General features: G+C 38.0%; 1 protein-coding gene across 1 annotated transcript; it reads right to left on the bottom strand.

Annotated features, from left to right (window-relative positions):
* Positions 1–247: 247 nt before the first annotated feature.
* gnrhr4 (gonadotropin releasing hormone receptor 4) lies at positions 248–16,126 on the bottom strand. The gene is made up of 4 exons (XM_019121971.2): positions 15,312–16,126; positions 14,212–14,876; positions 12,037–12,241; positions 248–1,581 (listed from the first exon to the last, which is right to left on the bottom strand). Exons 2-4 carry the CDS (start codon positions 14,725–14,727, stop codon positions 1,115–1,117), a joined length of 1,188 nt encoding a protein of 395 aa, XP_018977516.2. The 5' UTR covers positions 14,728–14,876; positions 15,312–16,126; the 3' UTR covers positions 248–1,114.
* Positions 16,127–18,093: the final 1,967 nt, after the last annotated feature.

Below are 18,093 nucleotides of genomic sequence, written 5' to 3'. Positions count from 1 at the left end.
TTTTCAGCAGCCATTACTCCAGTTTTCAATGATTCTTCAGAAATAATTCTAATATGCTGATTTGGAGCTCAAGTAACATTTCTTCTTATCATTAATGCTGAAAACAGCTGCTGCTTAATATTCTATGCTTAATATTATTTTGTAACATTATAAATGGTTTTACTGCCATTTTGACCAATTTGATTTTTTATATATATATATAAAAAAAAAAATTATGGTAGAATACTGACACTAAATTTATTGTCACTATGCATTTATCTGTCTATTACACTTTTATATTTTATAAGAGTGGTTAGGTTTACGGTAGGGGTGGGCTTCAAAATATGTATATGTGTACAATTAAAACGCTGCGCATATGTGAATGCGTTCACATTTTAGATGTTGTCGATACATTCATATTGTACATTTCAGCCTACATACAAAAATACAAAACAATGTATGTGTATACACCATAAATACAGATTTTAATGAGTTTAGGCTGCCCAGTAATATTAGCACAGACTTTTAAACATTAAATGATAGCATCTCAAGGGTCTGGGTTATGATTCCTGAAAAGGAATGAATGCTTCCAGTTAACACCAGACAATAATTCAAGAACCAGTGTACATGAATTTGCATTTGTAATATCTCAAAATGCTAAATCCACACATCTTATTTGTTTATTTATTAGATTAAACTAATTTCTTCAGCAACTCAAGAGCGATGCCCTTTGTGATAGCAGGTGGAGATGCAGCAGATGAGATGTAAAAAACCTTTGATCTAAATGACATTTTCAACAAAAGCCACAAGTAGAAATGGTCTAATTAATATGCAGTGTGATTGGCGTATTTAGTAAAGAGCAAATGATTACAAAACTTAATCACCTGTATCAGGAAAATAGATGAGTATTAAATATAACTGAGTAATTGAGGCAGCTCATCAGCAAATGAAACAAAAGATGTGACACACTTGGGCTCAATTAGGATCTGTCTAACGCTATTGAGGAGAACAGGCAGGAGTGTGTTGTTGTCTCATTGTTCTTGCGAGCAGCTAGACAGCCAGTACAAGGCCTTCCTTGTCACATCCATACCTTTAATCAAATGACACTTTCAAGGCCGGATTGGTAGGGTTGCCACTATTCCTTGTTTTCACTGTCAGCTTGATTCTTATCTTCCCCACTCACCGCATTCTGCTCTGGGACAGCTCCTGCACTGGTCTGGGTCACTCTTTTCATGCGAAATGGGGATGGTGAGCATTTCATTGAGCCCGTCATGATTGAATTATTCTCTGACTCGGTTAGTACAACCGCATTGCGACAGTAGCGCTTCAGTCCTTTGCGAAAATGGATGGTGAAGAGGCCATAAGTGATGGGATCCAGAATCGCATTAAAGAGTCCGAAAATAAACAGTATGTGAGTGAGTGAGTGAGAAACAGTCTCTTCTAAATCCTCAGGAAGGAACCAGTACCAGAGACCCAGCAAGTAGTATGGTGTCCAGCAAACTATGAAAGAGGTCACTATGACTATGCTCATTTTCAAAGTCCTCATACGGGCCTTTGGGATGTTGCTGTTGGAACGCCGTAAGTGGACTTCCTTTGATGATACTGTAAAACAAGATGATTTTTAATAAATTTGCAGTGAAAATATGTTTTTATACAAGTATTTTACTTCACTACAGTATTTAAAGGTATAGTTTACCCACAAATGCAAATTTGTCATAATTTACTCACCCTCAAGTCATTTAAAACCTATATGACATTCATTTTCCAATACAGCTCATTAGTAGATATTCTAAAGAATTTTTCAACTGAAATTCATGACAGGACATAATTGGACCCCTCTTTGGTGGAGACTCATTTTGAGTCTCTTATGGTCAAAAAACACCGAGATACATTTTCACAATTTTTTTTTTTTATATTCCAAAGAAAAAATAAAGTCATACAGATTTGTAACGACACAAGAGTAAGTAAATGATGAGAGAATTTTCAAATGTCTGCACTTAATCAAAATGGCGCCAAACACGGCCGCCATGGTGCTAAGCTCTCCAGTTGTTTTACTGTTTTTGTTAATTTTTCCTGTCTTTTGTTTATCAAATACAATCAGTTTCACCAGGGATGAACTGCTGACCATTCGGCAGAACACACCACGCAATCTTCTATTGGTTTTCGATTATTCGGACGTTTAGCTGTTCTTGGTGGAACAGTGGTGGCGATCAAAAGTTTTAGGATGTACAAAATGGGGGAAGTGAGCTAGCGCGCTTGTGAAGCTTAGACAGCATGGATTTTGAACGGCACTGACTACCTTACATCTGGCAGATCTCCGCTCTCTACCAAACAAAACAGATGAACTTCTTCTGCTCTCTTGGAAAAATAATGATGCTCTGTGTTTCACTGAAACCTGGCTGAATGATGCCATTCCGGACAGCGGGTTAAGTCTGCTGGGCTTCCAGCCGTTCAGAGTGGATTGTGACACAGAATCAGTTTGTGGTTGTTACGTCCAGAGCCGTAGGTTCTGTTTGTGTGTGTTCAAGCTGTGCTGTTTTTCTTTCCATCCTTGTCTCTCTTCATAGGAGAAATGGTTTCCACCTGGTTCAGCTAATCAGTGCCCTGCTGTGATTGGATGCTGGGAGTATTTAAGCTGCAAACACCATCAGAGCGGTGTTGGTGGTGGCTTGACTGTGTACAGCAGTTTTGAGGTCCCATTTTCAACCCCAGACCTGATACTTTGTTGGACACGGTAGTGAACCGTGTATCTCTACCTCATATTGTGTGTGCTACGTATTGAAGTAGTTTTATCTTTGTAGTCTCTTTCTATGACATGTTATGATTGAGATTCAAAAGGCAGAAGTGAGTTACCTTTAAATTACTATTTGTTGTATGATTTAATTTATCTGTTTTTCTCTTGGTTTATTGGACGTTTGTTAGTTAAACCGTTATTTCTTTATTTGTGGGGTAAGTAGGGAGGTGGGTGCTGTTTATTTTGAATTCGATCTTTTCTCCGGTTTATGTTAGTATGGGAGTTAGCTTATTCTGCTGTTCTTTTCTTTTTTTTCAGTTTAAGTAGTTTGATTTTTAAGGAGTAAGATTGATTATGTTTTTTGTTTTGGCAATACCCCCTTCTGATTTAGATACCCGTCGTGCCTAATCTGTAAATAAAAACTACTTTCTTTAATGAGATAACTGGTTATTGAGGAACGACTCTGGGTCTGGAGACGGGGTGGCTTTCATGCTGTTGCACATTCATCTCACCACCATCCATTTCTTTTTGCTGTTTCATTCCTCCCCTAGACCAATCAGGAAAACGTAACAGTAAATGGGGGCTCGTCCCTTGTTGATTTGTAGTATCACAAAAGTGTGTGTGTGTAACAACTATTTGAGGTAAGTGTTCATTCTTTTTGCATTGTTCACATTTGTTTGCCTGGCTGATTCACTTTTGATGAGGGAGGAGTAGTCTGTGTAGTATATGGAATTTGATCTAATTTCGTTCACATTATATCCTTCTTGGCAGTTTCTACATTTGTTCGTTCATGTCATACATGCCAGTTAGTGGGGAAACCAAACCAGACCATTCCAGTGGCTCCTCTAAAACCGATTCCTGTCCTTCACGAACCGTTTGAACGGCTGCTTATAGATTGTGTAGGTCCCTTACCTAAATCTAAAACTGGGCACCAATATATTTTAACCATGTGCACTGCGACTCGTTACCCAGAAGCAATTCCCCTCCGCACCATAAAAGCTAAATCTGTGGTTAAGGAGATAATTCGCTTCTGTTCTCTCTTTGGTTTGCCTAAAGTTATTCAATCTGACCAGGGTTCGAATTTCACATCAAAAGTATTTTCACAGATACTTCGTGAATTGGGAGTTAAACATCAATTGGCGAGTGCATAAAATCCAGAGTCTCAGGGGGCATTGGAGAGGTTTCATCAGACTCTTAAAGCTATGCTCCGAAGGTTTTGCACAGAGACTGGTAGAGATTGGGTGGAAGGTCTACCTTTAATGATGTTTGCAATAAGAGAAAGTGTTCAGGAATCACTCGGATTGAGTCCTGCAGAATTGGTATTTGGCCATACAGTGAGAGGCCCACTAAGGTTACTGAGTGAACAGTTGCTTTCACAGACTTCTACACCTGTCTCTGTACTGGAGTATGTGACTTCTTTCAGGGAACGTCTTCACCAAGCTTGTCAGTTAGCTCGGACTCATCTGGTGGAGTCTCAAGAGAAGATGAAGACTCGTTTTGACCACAAAAGTGTGAGGCGTGAGTTTCAGACAGGTGAACCTGTTCTGGCCCTGCTTCCGGTGTCTGGAACAACCTTGCAAGCTAAGTTCTCTGGTCCTTACATCATTGAGAGAAAACTTAGTGATACTAATTATGTTATTGGCACTCCTGAGTGGCGACGGAAGAGCAGGGTATGTCATGTAAACATGTTGAAAGCATATACCATAAGAAATGTGAACCCAGATGTTCCTGTTAAACCTGTGTCTGCAGCAGTTGTTACCTACTGAATGTTTGGAGGAGGATGGACTGATAGCAAAGGATGCTCAAACTCTGTGTGCCCGCTTGCAGAATTCAGTTATTCTGAGTGATCTGCGATCCTATCTCATCCACCTAACAGAAGAACAGAGTAAAGCAGTTAGTAACTTAATTAACTATTCTGACCTGTTCTCTGACGTTCCCTCCCAGACTAACTTACTGTGTCACGACATTGATGTAGGAAATAGCCAGCCCATTAAACAACATCCATATAGAATAAATCCAAAGAAACGAGTCATCATGAAATCTGAGGTAACCTATTTGTTAGCGCATGGTTTTGCAACTCGCAGTCAGAGTCCATGGAGTTCACCATGTATTCTAGTGCCGAAGTCTGACTCTACGTTCAGATTCTGCACTGACTATCGTAAAGTTAATGCTGTGACCAGACCAGACTCCTTTCCTCTTCCCAGAATGGAAGATTGTGTTGACAAAGTTGGTGCTGCTCATTATGTTACTAAGTTAGATCTACTAAAAGGGTACTGGCAGGTCCCGCTAACTCCTCGTGCCTCTGAAATATCTGCGTTTGTCACACCTGATTCATTCTTGCAGTACTCGGTCATGGCTTTTGGTATGCGAAATGCACCAGCTACGTTCCAGCGGCTCATGAACAGAGTTTTGTCAGAAGTGAACAATGTTGAGGTATATTTGGATGATGTTGTGATATATTCTAACACTTGGGAGGAACAACCTTGAAAAGTTAAGGGTTGTTTTTGAACGTTTGAGCAGGGCATCTCTGACTCTTAATTTGGCTAAATGTGAATTTGCCAAAGCAACCCGTTACCTATCTTGGTAAATGTGTTGGCCAAGGACAAGTAAGACCTGTAGAAGCCAAGGTAGCTGCCATTGTTGAGTTTCCCAAGCCCACTAACAAACGGGAGTTGCGCCGTTTTTTTTTTAGGAATGAGTGGCTACTATCGAAGCTTTTGCAAGAATTTTGCTGCTATTGTTTCTCCTCTTACTGATCTTTTGAGTGCATCCAGGAAGTTTGTGTGGACTCCAGAGTGCATGGATGCATTCAATGCTGCAAAAGATCTCCTCTGTACTGCACCTGTTCTCTCTGCTCCCAATTTCGCACGGCCTTTCAAACTACAGGTAGATGCCAGCGCTGCAGGAGCCGGGGCAGTCCTGATGCAGGAGGATGGAGCAGGAGTTGACCATCCTGTATCTTTTTTTCTCAAAGAAATTCACTAAGTGTCAACTAAATTAGTGTAATTGAGAAGGAAGCGCTAGCTCTGTTACTAGCCCTTCAAAATTTTGAAGTTTATCTGGGTGGAAGTGATAGCCCCATTTTGGTTTATACAGACCATAATCCATTGGTGTTTTTAACTCGCATGTCTAACACTAATCAGCTTTTAATGCAGTGGTCTTTAATTGTGCAGGAATACCATCTTGACATCCGGCACAAGAAAGGAATTGACAACATCATTGCAGATGCCTTGTCCAGAACTCATTCCTTAGACAGTTAAAAGGTTTTGATGATTAGTGAATTAGTACGTTGACGTATAACCAGTGGGCGGTTATAGTCTTTTGGTGGTGGGCGTGTTACGTCCAGAGCCGTAGGTTCTGTTTGTGTGTGTTCAAGCTGTGCTGTTTTTCTTTCCATCCTTGTCTCTCTTCATAGGAGAAATGGTGTTCCACCTGGTTCAGCTAATCAGTGCCCTGCTGTGATTGGATGCTGGGAGTATTTAAGCTGCAAACACCATCAGAGGGGTGTTGGTGGTGGCTTGACTGTGTACAGCAGTTTTGAGGTCCCATTTTCAACCCCAGACCTGATACTTTGTTGGACACGGTAGTGAACCGTGTATCTCTACCTCATATTGTGTGTGCTACGTATTGAAGTAGTTTTATCTTTGTAGTCTCTTTCTATGACATGTTATGATTGAGATTTAAAAGGCAGAAGTGAGTTACCTTTAAATTACTATTTGTTGTATGATTTAATTTATCTGTTTTTCTCTTGGTTTACTGGACGTTTGTTAGTTAAACCGTTATTTCTTTATTTGTGGGGTAAGTAGGGAGGTGGGTGCTGTTTATTTTGAATTCGATCTTTTCTCCTGTTTATGTTAGTAAGGGAGTTAGCTTATTCTGCTGTACTTTTCTCTTTTTTTTCAGTTTAAGTAGTTTGATTTTTAAGGAGTAAGATTGATTATGTTTGTTTTGGCAATACCCCCTTCTGATTTAGATACCCCTCGTGCCTAATCTGTAAATAAAAACTACTTTCTTTAATGAGATAACTGTGGTTATTGTGGAACGACTCTGGGTCTGGAGACGGGGTGGCTTTCATCCTGTTGCACATTCATCTCACCACCATCCATTTCTTTTTGCTGTTTCATTCCTCCCCTAGACCAATCAGGAAAACGTAACAGTGGTGGCAGGACATGCTTCTACATCAATGAAAGGTGGTGTACAATCTTGATTGTGATCTGTAATGTGAGATGGGTGCCACCATGTTTGTTCGCACTGCAGTTCAGAGAGTCCTGTCAGTCGGATTTACAACACCTGAATTCATCAATTTCTCCCGAAATACAAGTAAGTGGCCGGTGAACTAGATGAAGAATAGAATGAACTTTAGTTACTTACACCATGTGTATCTGATATGAACAAAACACATCGGCAAATTAAATTTGAATGGATTGTTATTGTAGCTTCCATAGACGTGTGTATTTTACAAACTCTAAATGTATTGTTTTACTAGTACTTATGTGTATTTAAATGTCTGAAACCTAAAATATGCATTATGTGATTTAGAACACTGCATAGTTGTGATAATATGACAAGTGCGGTGCACGTCTATCTCTGGCTCAGCGCCACCTAAAGTGCAAAAGCACAGATTGAATTAAGCAGTTATGTGATGTCACAGAACATTCTAAGTTCCATATGTGGGACCATACTGCTCAAAGGTTAATAATGCATTAGTAAATGTTAAGATTAAAATTAATAAATGCTGCAGAAGTATTGTTTATTCTTAGTTCTTGTTAACTAATGAACCTTATCGTGAAGTGTTACCATTTATATAAATGTATCTACCAATAGGAGGTTTCTGGCTGACAGCAAAAATTGATTTTGCCTATGTCACAATATGACGTAAATCCAACCCTTGTACATGATACTGATTTTTGTTGCCAATTTGTTTTGGAACTGTTGTTGAATAAACAACTAACCTGAACTATTATGCCTGTCTATCTGCTTGACTAACAGTTTTATTGATCTTATTTATTTATTTTACTTATGATGTTGGTTCAATATAATTTTATTGTTTTTTTAAATCGCTTAGATGTAGTAAACTACTTTTGCCATGTTGCTATATCTTAGCTTGCTACATTTCACAGGACTGTAGTTTTAGTGTAGTGAAGCTTCATTTAATGAAGAGTAATTGTTAGCTAAGCTAACTACATTTTCCAAGTAGCTTGCCCAACACTGTGTGCAATACCCACTATCATACCTACATTTATTATACATGTTATTGATTTAACATATCTTACATCTATCCAAATTCCCTTGCATAATTTGTATATAGTACACCTGTACATAAAATTATTGTCTATTGACTTATTGTCTATTGTGTTTCACATTTATTTTTAATCACTTGTTTTTGTTATCCGTTTTGTCACGTGTCATCCTGTTGCGTTTGTTCTCGTGCGTATCGCGTGGCTTTACAGTTCCCGTTTAATAAGCCGTAAGGCGTGGCCAGCTGAATTCAATTACGTGGAATCAGGGAAGTATATATTTGCCCAGTACACCACGGCAGTGGTCACGGCAGCCTTCCTGTGAAACCCTCCTCGTGTGAAGACCGACCAGTGAAAAGACCATTGACTCTACCTGCTCGACTCCACCGAGCAAGGACACTGACAAAGCACCTGAGTATTTCCCTTTCTTTTTGTATAACTTTTTCTCATCTGCTTCTTGTTAATTGTACTCAATATGTGCTTCCAAATCTCTACTATTACTACTTACACTTGTAAATCACACACTGTACATTGGCGGCAGCGCAATCCTAATAATCTGCGACTGTCCCTATGTGCTCTTCTACTTTACTCTCTATTCCAATCGGTCTCTGGAACTGCCAGTCTGATGTAATCAAAGCAGACTTTCTATCTATTGCTACTCATTTAAGTCTCAACCTCATAGCCCTTACTGAGACTTGGCTCAAACCTGAGGATACTGCCATTCCTGCAGCCCTCTCCACTAATTTCACTTTTTCCCGCACCCCACGCCCGATTGGGAGGGGTGGAGGGACGGATCTACTTATTTCAAAAGATTGGAAATTTGATATGCAGTTACTATTATCCACCCTGTTACAATCCGTTTTGTAGTTATTTATCTTCCCCTAGGTCAATTGGGTAACTTCTTAGACGAGTTGGATGTGTTACTCTCAAACTTCCCTGAGGACGGTACTCCTCTGGTACTACTCGGGGACTTCAACATCCACCTAGATAAACCACAGTGGTTCACCGCAATCCAGTGGTTCAAGTTTTACCTCTCTGGTAGGTTCTTCAGGGTGTCTTGGAGGGGTGAGGTTTCTAAGTCACAACTTCTTGTTACTGGGTTTCCTCAAGGCTCAGAGCTTGGACCACTTCTTTTCTCCATCTACATGTCATCTTTAGGATCTGTTATTCAGAAGCATGGCTTCTCCTATCATTGCTATGCTGATGACACTCAACTCTACTTCTCATTCCAACCAGATGATCCAACAGTAGCTGTTCACATTGCAGCCTGTCTGACAGACATTTCTGGCTGGATGAAGGATAATCACCTTCAACTCAACCTTGCTGAGACAAAACTGCTCATGATCTCAGCCAACCCAGCACTTCATCACAACCTCTCTATACAGCTAGGTTCGTCAACCATAACACAAGAGGCACAAAATCATTCTCATTGACCTTTTCCTGGACTGCTCCCAGCTGGTGGAACAACCTGCCTATCTCAATCCGAGTAGCTAAGTCTTCTCTAGACATCTAAAGACACATCTTTTTTTGCCATCACCTGACCAATTAATACTAGTACTTACCTGTTCTATTCTTACATTTACCTTGCTATGTGCAATGTGCTAGACTAACTGAGACTTTTCACAGGACTTGTATATTATTGCTCTCTTGTTGGTCTGATTGCTTCTACTTTCTAAGTCGCTTTGGATAAAAGTGTCTGCTAAATGACTAAATGTAAATTTTAAGTGAAGAGAGTGACCTGAAAGATATGCCAGACTGGTGAATGAATCATTCTTTTTAAATGATTCAAGTCGGTTCAAAAATGGCAAAACTATTAAACTGGTTCACAAATTACACTGAAAGATTAATTTGCTTTGACTGGAGTAATATTTAATCAGGGCAGGAGTTCCTTTTTGTCAACAAACCCTTTAGACATAAAATATTTACTTGAGGCACCTTGAAATTTTAAGTTAATGTTTCAATAATTTGATATGTTCACAGTTCTCTGATGTAAATGACATGCAAGCACGTAAGCAAACAAATAGTTATAATAATTATTAGGGATGTGACGAGATCTCGTGGTCCGAGATCTCGCGAGATCCGATGTGTCCCGCGAGATCCGGCTGGTGACGATATCCTCGCAAAACAATTTGCAGTTTACATTAGAGCTGCACAATTAATCGCTTAAAGATCGCAATCTCAATTCAAACACACCGAAATTTTATTCCTGAAAGACAAGATTCAGCTATATTAATTACAACTGTTTCACATCGCGAGTGTCGGTGGAGTGTGAGAAGCACGTTTTGTCGCTGCCCATGCATTCAGGCTGCTGCTGATCCAGAAAGAGCAACATAAAAAGTTTTTCAATCACACATAATTATTTCTGTGTTACAGACATTTAATTAACATAAGTACTGGGATAAAAATTTATAGTTTGGTTGTAAACACTTATTCTCTACAGTAGCGTTCAAAACGAAACTCTCTAAACACGTGTATGTATTGTAATGTTTATCCTCTTCTGCCAGCAGGTGGCAACAACTGCCCGTTTAAAAAAGTATTTGTCATTGAATCATTCATTCAGGAGATTCCAGTAGTGAAACAAGTCTTTATGAATTGAGACATTGACTCCATTTATTTTTTTTTTTAAATATTTTAATATTAATAATATTTTAATAATATTTTTATATTTAAATTAATATTTTTTTTATAGACTTAAACAATAAACATTTTGTCAAAACCACTAGGAAATTGTTATTTTGTTTAGTTTTCTAATCTTTTTTGTGAGATAATCATGATCTCCAATTTATATATATAAAAAACATGATTTTTCCCTATATATTTCATCATTGAGGATTTCTTAAAAAAAGTTTAAAAATCTTGTCTTGTCTCGTTCACGTGAAGCCAGTCTCGTATCTCATCTCGTCTCGTGGGATAAGTGTCTCGTCATACTCCTAATAATTATAATTTTATTTTAGAGTACTGTCACGTGTTGGTGATACAAACTGCACAAGTACAAAGGAGCTCAACAAAAAGCCTTTTAATAAGATAAATCCAGGAGAACAGGCACGGAAACCAACTTAACATAGATGGAAAACAGATGAAGACTAAAGCCTTCCACACACTGCACGATTTTAGCAATCCTATAATTTCATTGCTGGTCACAGTGTGTGACATGGATCTAATAAACTTGGGTACAACATGCATGTAGACTGTAAGATGGTGACACCTATTGACTCGTAGGCTACGATGCACATTTCTATAGAAGGATAAAACATCATTAGCATGCGCTAGTGGTAAACAAAAAGAGCATAATGAATCACACTTTGACAGTTGTAGTTTAATATGTGCTGAAAAAAAGTGGGAGTGGCGAAAGTGAAAGAAATAAGAGCTGGAGGTAAGCAGTTTTATGTTTTAGCGCCATGTCGCCTTGATTTCATGTCACATTTTTACTGGTTGGTCAGTAAACGTGGGTCATAACTGCAAACACTGTGCGATGAACATGCTGAATTTCTGAAACTGCCAGAAAATTATCGTAAGCTATCTTTGGTCGCAAGACTGTGACAACAGCCATCTTTGAACCTCTCTCACTTTACAACATAGAACCACCGATTAGAAGCCATGATCACAGAAATCACCACGATTGTTTCACAATGCCAATCTTTTGTCTGGGACAGCCGAAAATCGTGCAGTGTGTCTCGAGCTTAAGGGAGAACTGAGGACTTATAAGAATGAACCAAACAAAGGGAACTAATGAGATGATTAACAGAAAACAGGTGAACAAAATGACATAATCAGGTAACTCAGGAAAACTAGGTCACAACGGAGAGAACAGAAAATTAGGCATACAGTACATGTAACAATTACAAGTTACAACAATAATATTTATGTCTTAAAATCTTCACTTTCAGGCATTTTTAACATTTCAAATCCTCAAACTTTAATTTTGGTGGAATATTGGTCAATATTCGAAAACCCTGAATTAGGGTGCATCTACATTTTAGTAATTGAGAAAAAGTTTAATATTTTAAACATGCTGATTCATATAGTGATAGGACTCATTGATATAGTATGTAACATTAGCCTTGTTTCAAATTAAATGCCACCTACTGTTTCCCTTGGTCATTCTTCGAGAGATCTCCACCAAGATCCTTGTGTAGCAGCAGATCATGATGGAGAGAGGTATCAGGAAGAGGCAAATGAAAGTAAACATATTGTAGATGGTCTCCTGCCAGTGTTTGACAAAGCTCCCTCGAGTGGTGCACTGAGTGAAATTGGCTGGCACCGTGATGGTCACATTGTGAAACAGGAACATCTGTTGGGGAATACAGCAGGTCAGCAGATCAATCACAACCATATTTTTTAATACTATAAAATACTTTCAAAATGCCTTTTTAAGGACTAGTTCACCCAAAAAATATGAAAATACACTTTCTATTTATTCACCCCGAGGTCATCAAAGATGTAGATAAGTCTGATTCTTTAGTGAAACAGATTAATAATGACTATAATGACTAATTGTGCCTTTTCTTCCCTGAACTCTAAATGACTGTTAAATGCTAAATGTTATACGCATCTACAGCCAACTAATCAAGTGAAAAACTGTCAGCTGTGCAAATCAGATGTGGCGTATATTCCCTACAGCAAAGGGCTCAGTGTTCCCAGGATTAGTCTTTTGCAGAACATTTCATAAATATCATGATGCCAGACTACATATCCTAACTATGACAAGGAGTTCCCCAATTGACAAATAAAGACTGGCAGAGCCAATGGTGACATACAGACTGAAGCTATCTGTCTTTTTATGCCTCAGAAATGAATCACAAAAACAAATGGATAAACAAATGACAACAAAATATCCCATTATATATAACCCGTTATGACCTTACATCTTTTGCCATATCTGTCTGAAATGACCTCATTTAGGCACAATCTGCTATGTCATAACAATGTGTTATACTGTGGAGTTTTGGTGCATTGTCATATCCTCATTTGTTTACCTGGCTGACCTGTCATCAGCCTCCTCTAAACTTGGAAGCACACTGATTTGAAACACTCTTCTTCATCCGGAGGAGCAAATGAAGAGGTCTTGGCATTTATTACTTCAACTGCAGAGTGTTTCGAAATGTGCATCTTTTGTGTGTGTGTGTGTGTGTGTCTATTTGTGTAATGTTGAGCAATTTGTCTCAGTAAGCGCCAGTCATTATGTTAAATCTGAGGTGAAATTAAAGGGCTGATGAGAGCGTGTACTGTAATTGCTGAACTAATCTAGCGTCTATGAATTTTACAACACTTTCTAGCTCTTATTCTAATTTTACAATTGGTCCAGGGAGAATACTGAATATGAAATAAGTTACTGATTTAAAACATGAGGTTTTCAATATGATCTGAAAGACAATCTGGCAAGAGAAAAAAAAAATGATACAGTAATACGTTAAAGGGATACTTTAATCCCCTTTACACCCTTTACCTTAACTTTACACCCCAAAATGAAAATTCTGTCATCATTTACTCACCCTGATATCATTACAATGCTGTAATGACTTTCTTCTTCTGTGAGAGGCAAAAGGAGACGTATGCATAATGTTCATGCTGTTTTTTTTCACATACAGAATTATGAAATGGAATGGTGATTGATATGATCAAGTTCCAAAAATGACAAGAAATATAACCATAAAATAGCAGTAGCAGTACCATAGCAGTCCATGCAATTATATATGCTACCTTTGTGTTAGGGACACTAAGGGTTCACTAAGAATGTCTTTTCTGATGATTGTAGTATGTGCATATTGAAATTTGGTGCATTGCGATGTACAGTATGTGTAGTATGGCATCAGTGACATTAATCATGGTGTGAAATGCCATATTATGTAAGTGGGATTGTCAGTGATGATGCATTGCACACATGCATTGAATAGAAAAGACCAGTTTGGACAATTTGTTAAATAACTTCTTTTGTATTCCACAGAAGAAAGTAAATAAAAACTGGTCTGGAATGAAATGACAGGGAGAGAGTAAATGACAGGATTTCCATTTTCCATTTTAAAAACTATAGCACACTTGTCAAATACATTTTCCATTTAAAGTTAGAAATTAGATTAAATATAGAAAATATGAATATTTCAAGTCTGAGCTCAAGAAGGCAAGTTGTTAAACCTCCTGTTGTTTTCATTTTGATCTCTCTACTTGATTCCGACTCTGGGGGTTCTGGTGAATTCAAGCAATGCAGTATACAGAGAAAAGACACAATGAAAAACATGAAAAATCATTAAAGCAGCTCCTCACCTGAGGGACAGAGAGAACAACACTCATCAACCAGGCCACGCTCAGCATTATTTTGTTCTTCTTCTTAGCCTTATTGATGGCCAGAGGGTTGAGAATGGCCGACTGCCTGTCCAGGCTTATGACCACAGTCACGAACGCACAGGAGTACATCGCCACGAGCTTCAGAAACATTAGCAATCTGCAAGCCAGATCACCCGCCAACCACTGAACTGTGATGTTCCAAGCCGCATCCACTGGCATCACGATGAAGGTCACCAACAGGTCGGCAACGGTGAGGTTCATGATTAAAATTCTTACATGAGATTTGCGCTTGTTGTTGGTGCTGGCAGCCCACAACACGGAGAGGTTGCACACAGCTGACACTGCGCAAAGAGTGAAGGTAATTATCACCCTCACTTTTGCTGCCATGGAAAAAGTGGGCAGCTGCAATGCCGCTTCACCTGTGCTACCATTCAGAGTATCAGCAGTCAGCTGATGAAACATGATGTTCTCAGATGTTGGAGAGCTGTCATTCATCACTGAAAAGCGAAAGCGTGTGTTTGCTGCATTCACTCGGCTACCTGCTGCACAATGAGTCTCACACACAATTCATCATGAGCAGGGAGGAGACTGTGATAGTAGGCTACCTGGAAAAGATCCTTTAGTTGATAGTACTAGTGTGGTATCTAAAAAAAAAAAAAAAAAAAAAAAATTTAAATCAGACATCAATCTGGTCATTAAATGTTTGTAGACAGTCTGATGCATTTCACTAATACAAAAAAAAGATGGATGAAAACAAATGTATCATCATAATGCAGGTTTAATAGTATTGATTGATCTTTAAATTATTATCTTTAAATGCTAAAACACTACATATCCTCATGTACACTATAAAACAACTTTTTGAAGTTGTAAATAAAACACTGGAGTACGTTTTACAAGAAGGTACTGTTTCAGTTTTTCTACTTCAAACCGTTTAATTCAGTGCGTTAGCCTACTTGTCCTATCTTTGTAACTGTTTGTAATATGCATTAAACTGTCAAACGGGCTAATCTACTCATTCAACAGTCGCCTATGTATTTTAATGTCTTTATTCTAATTAAAATATTTTTTAGTCTTACCTGATACACGTCTCCCGGAACGATCGCTTAGAGCATTAGAAGAAATCCAATGACCTTGAAATAAGTAGTTGTTTATAAATTCGTATTATCCATTATTTATAAAATCCGCTCTTCAAGTTCAAATGTAGCTCTTCTCAGTCACTTGTCCAGACAGATGAGTAGTATGTCATCCAAAAAGACACCTGTTCGCTTGGTGACATTCGTCTTGGTGATATAAGTTATTCAGGGTGATTTGTAACTAATAAGTAACTTTTTCCTTAAAATTACCGTTTAAATACACGGAAATAGTCTGTAGAGAATAAGTTTAAAAAATATTAACCAGTACGTATCTACCACAGCATCGTCAGTTGGTGATTTCTATTCCAGTTGGAGAGTGAAGTGTGAATGTCCGTGTGTCTGCCTCTCCACCGCCTCGCGCGTCACTTGACAACACCCGCGCTTTCTCTCGCCGCGCGTGACAGTCTGAACTGTCAAGTAGGGTAGTTGTGTTACCGTTATCCATATGGAACGTTCATGTTTTAGGAAGATACATTCAGTAATTTAATCTAAAGCAGAGGACGAATTACTCGGGTGGGAGAGGAAGGGTTTCTCTGGGGATTTGAATCCTCCAACCCGAAAGGGGGTGGGGGGTTATATTTAATTATGCATAGTGTTTCATTGGCATTTCAAACATAATTTCAGTAAACACAAAGATTAGATTACAAATTGGTTAGCACATATATTCATGCTGTGCCAAACAGATGTTCACAAATTGAGCTCGAGATTACCTGGAGAGGTTACTATAGCAACAGCACGCGTTCTAGAATCGATAAAACTTCTAAATAGTTTTTTTAAAGGTGTTTTCAGTGTGTCTAAATGTGACTCTGGACCACAAAACCAGTCTTAAGTGTCAGTTTTTCAAAATTAGGATTTATACATCATCTGAAAACTGAAAAAATAAAGCTTTCCATTGATATGGTTTGCTAGGATATAGAACAATATTAGGCTGAGATACAACTATTTGAAAAAAAAAAAAATCGGAATATTGAGATTATCGCTTTAAAGTTGTCCAAATTAAGTCTTTAGTAATGTATATTACTAATCAAAAAAATAAGTTTTGATATATTTACGGTAGGAAATTTACAAAATATCTTCATGGAATATGATCTTTACTTAATATCCTAATGATTTTTGGCATAAAAGAAAAATCTGTATTTTTTTTTTATTTTTTTTTTATCCATACAATGTATTTTTGGCTATTGCTACAAATATACCTGTCCAATTTAAGACTGTTTTTCTGGTCCAGGGTCACAAATAGTTTATGTTTAGCAAATCTACAGTTTGTGTAAGATAAACCTCAAGAACTAAACCTACAGAAAATCTTTTAAAACAACGTGAATTATCCTGACTGATTTGTCTCTCTGCCATTTCCTGTGATGCCACAATCCTCCTAAACGCAATGCAAACGTATAAATGAAAAAGGCCTAATATTTCATGATAATTCATGATTTTTTATTTTTTTATTATTTTTTTTTTTTTTTTTTTTTTTTTTTTTTTTTTTTAGTTTAGCCTACACAAAACATTTACTGCAATTCAAATAGTACATTGGGCATTTTTACATTTATAAAGCCCTTTTTTTTTCTAAAAGTGTGCATCATCTTTTCAGTCAAATTCTTAAATTGAATAAGTCAATTAGAATAATAAGTCATTTGGGCTGTTACCAAGCAAATTCAATCAGTATTGACTAAATTAATCTTTGCAATGCAGAGAAAACACAGAAGCTGCATTAGAAGTGACATTTAGATGCATTTACACACTGTTTAATGCAAGACATGAATGCATTTAACCTGCAGTTACAAATGCATTAATAATGTTTTAATATTTTAAACATAAAACGCTGAATACTGATATTTTAAATTATATACGGTATATAGGCTCAGGCTGTTTGGCGTGACTTGTCTGGAACGCTACAAAGTCGTGAGTCGTGGTTTGAAGTTGTGACTTACGGGCTCAAAAACCTGTCTGGAATGCAGCATTACACACAGCATTCAACACAATATGTGTAGGCAGATGTGCTTAACACTTTTATGTGTAGTTTTTAAAGACATCCGTTATTTAACCTCTTAAGACCCTGCGGCCTCATATGAGGACATTATATTTTTGTGAATTTCTCTGGGACTGTACATGCCACCGTTTTAAGTCTGGATGTGCTGTACAGAGCACATTCAGAGCTTTTCAGAGATACTAAATGACTGTAGCAGCTGTGGCCTATTGTTTAGAGAGTTGGACTTGTAACTCAAAAGTCGCAGGTTCGAGTCTCAGTGCTGGCAGGAGTTGTAGGTGGGGGGAGTGAATGAACAGCGCTCTCTTCCACCCTCAATACCCATGGCTGAGCCCCTGAGCAAGGCACTGAACCCCCAGTTGCTCCCCGGGCACTAGCTGCCCACTACTTCGGGTGTGTGTTCACTGTGTGTTCACTTCTCACTGCTGTGTGTGTGCACTACTATCACTTAAATACACAAAACCATTGTAAGTACTGCATTACCATACTTGGCAAATGTCACGACTTTCACTTCACTTCTGTATGTTTCACTATGACCACTCCCTCTCCTTGGTCATCAAAAATGTCTGAAATGAATTTAGTGACACTCTTATGGAAATATAATAATATTTTGTAATTATCATTTAAATCTGTCAAATTTGTAAATTGTGTGTCATAAATCATCATCTCAGGAAAATGTTATGGAGTTCCAAATCAAAATATGACTTTCTGTTAAAAAACAGGACGTTGATTTCATACATG

This window comes from Cyprinus carpio, chromosome B18 (genome assembly GCF_018340385.1).
Source record: "Cyprinus carpio isolate SPL01 chromosome B18, ASM1834038v1, whole genome shotgun sequence".
Classification (NCBI taxonomy): Eukaryota; Metazoa; Chordata; class Actinopteri; order Cypriniformes; family Cyprinidae; genus Cyprinus; species Cyprinus carpio.
Note: the sequence above shows the minus strand (reverse complement) of the source record. Positions and strands in the feature narration are given on the sequence as shown.

Bases quoted from the DNA above. Each gene is read 5' to 3' on its own strand.
- gnrhr4 (XM_019121971.2), bottom strand. From the start codon at position 14,727: ATGAATGACAGCTCTCCAACATCTGAGAACATCATGTTTCATCAGCTG. The intron at 12,242-14,211 runs GTGAGGAGCTGC...ATTCCCCAACAG, and splicing joins TTGTTCTCTCTGTCCCTCAG to ATGTTCCTGTTTCACAATGT. The intron at 1,582-12,036 runs GTAGGTGGCATT...CTTGTTTTACAG, and splicing joins AAGAATGACCAAGGGAAACA to TATCATCAAAGGAAGTCCAC.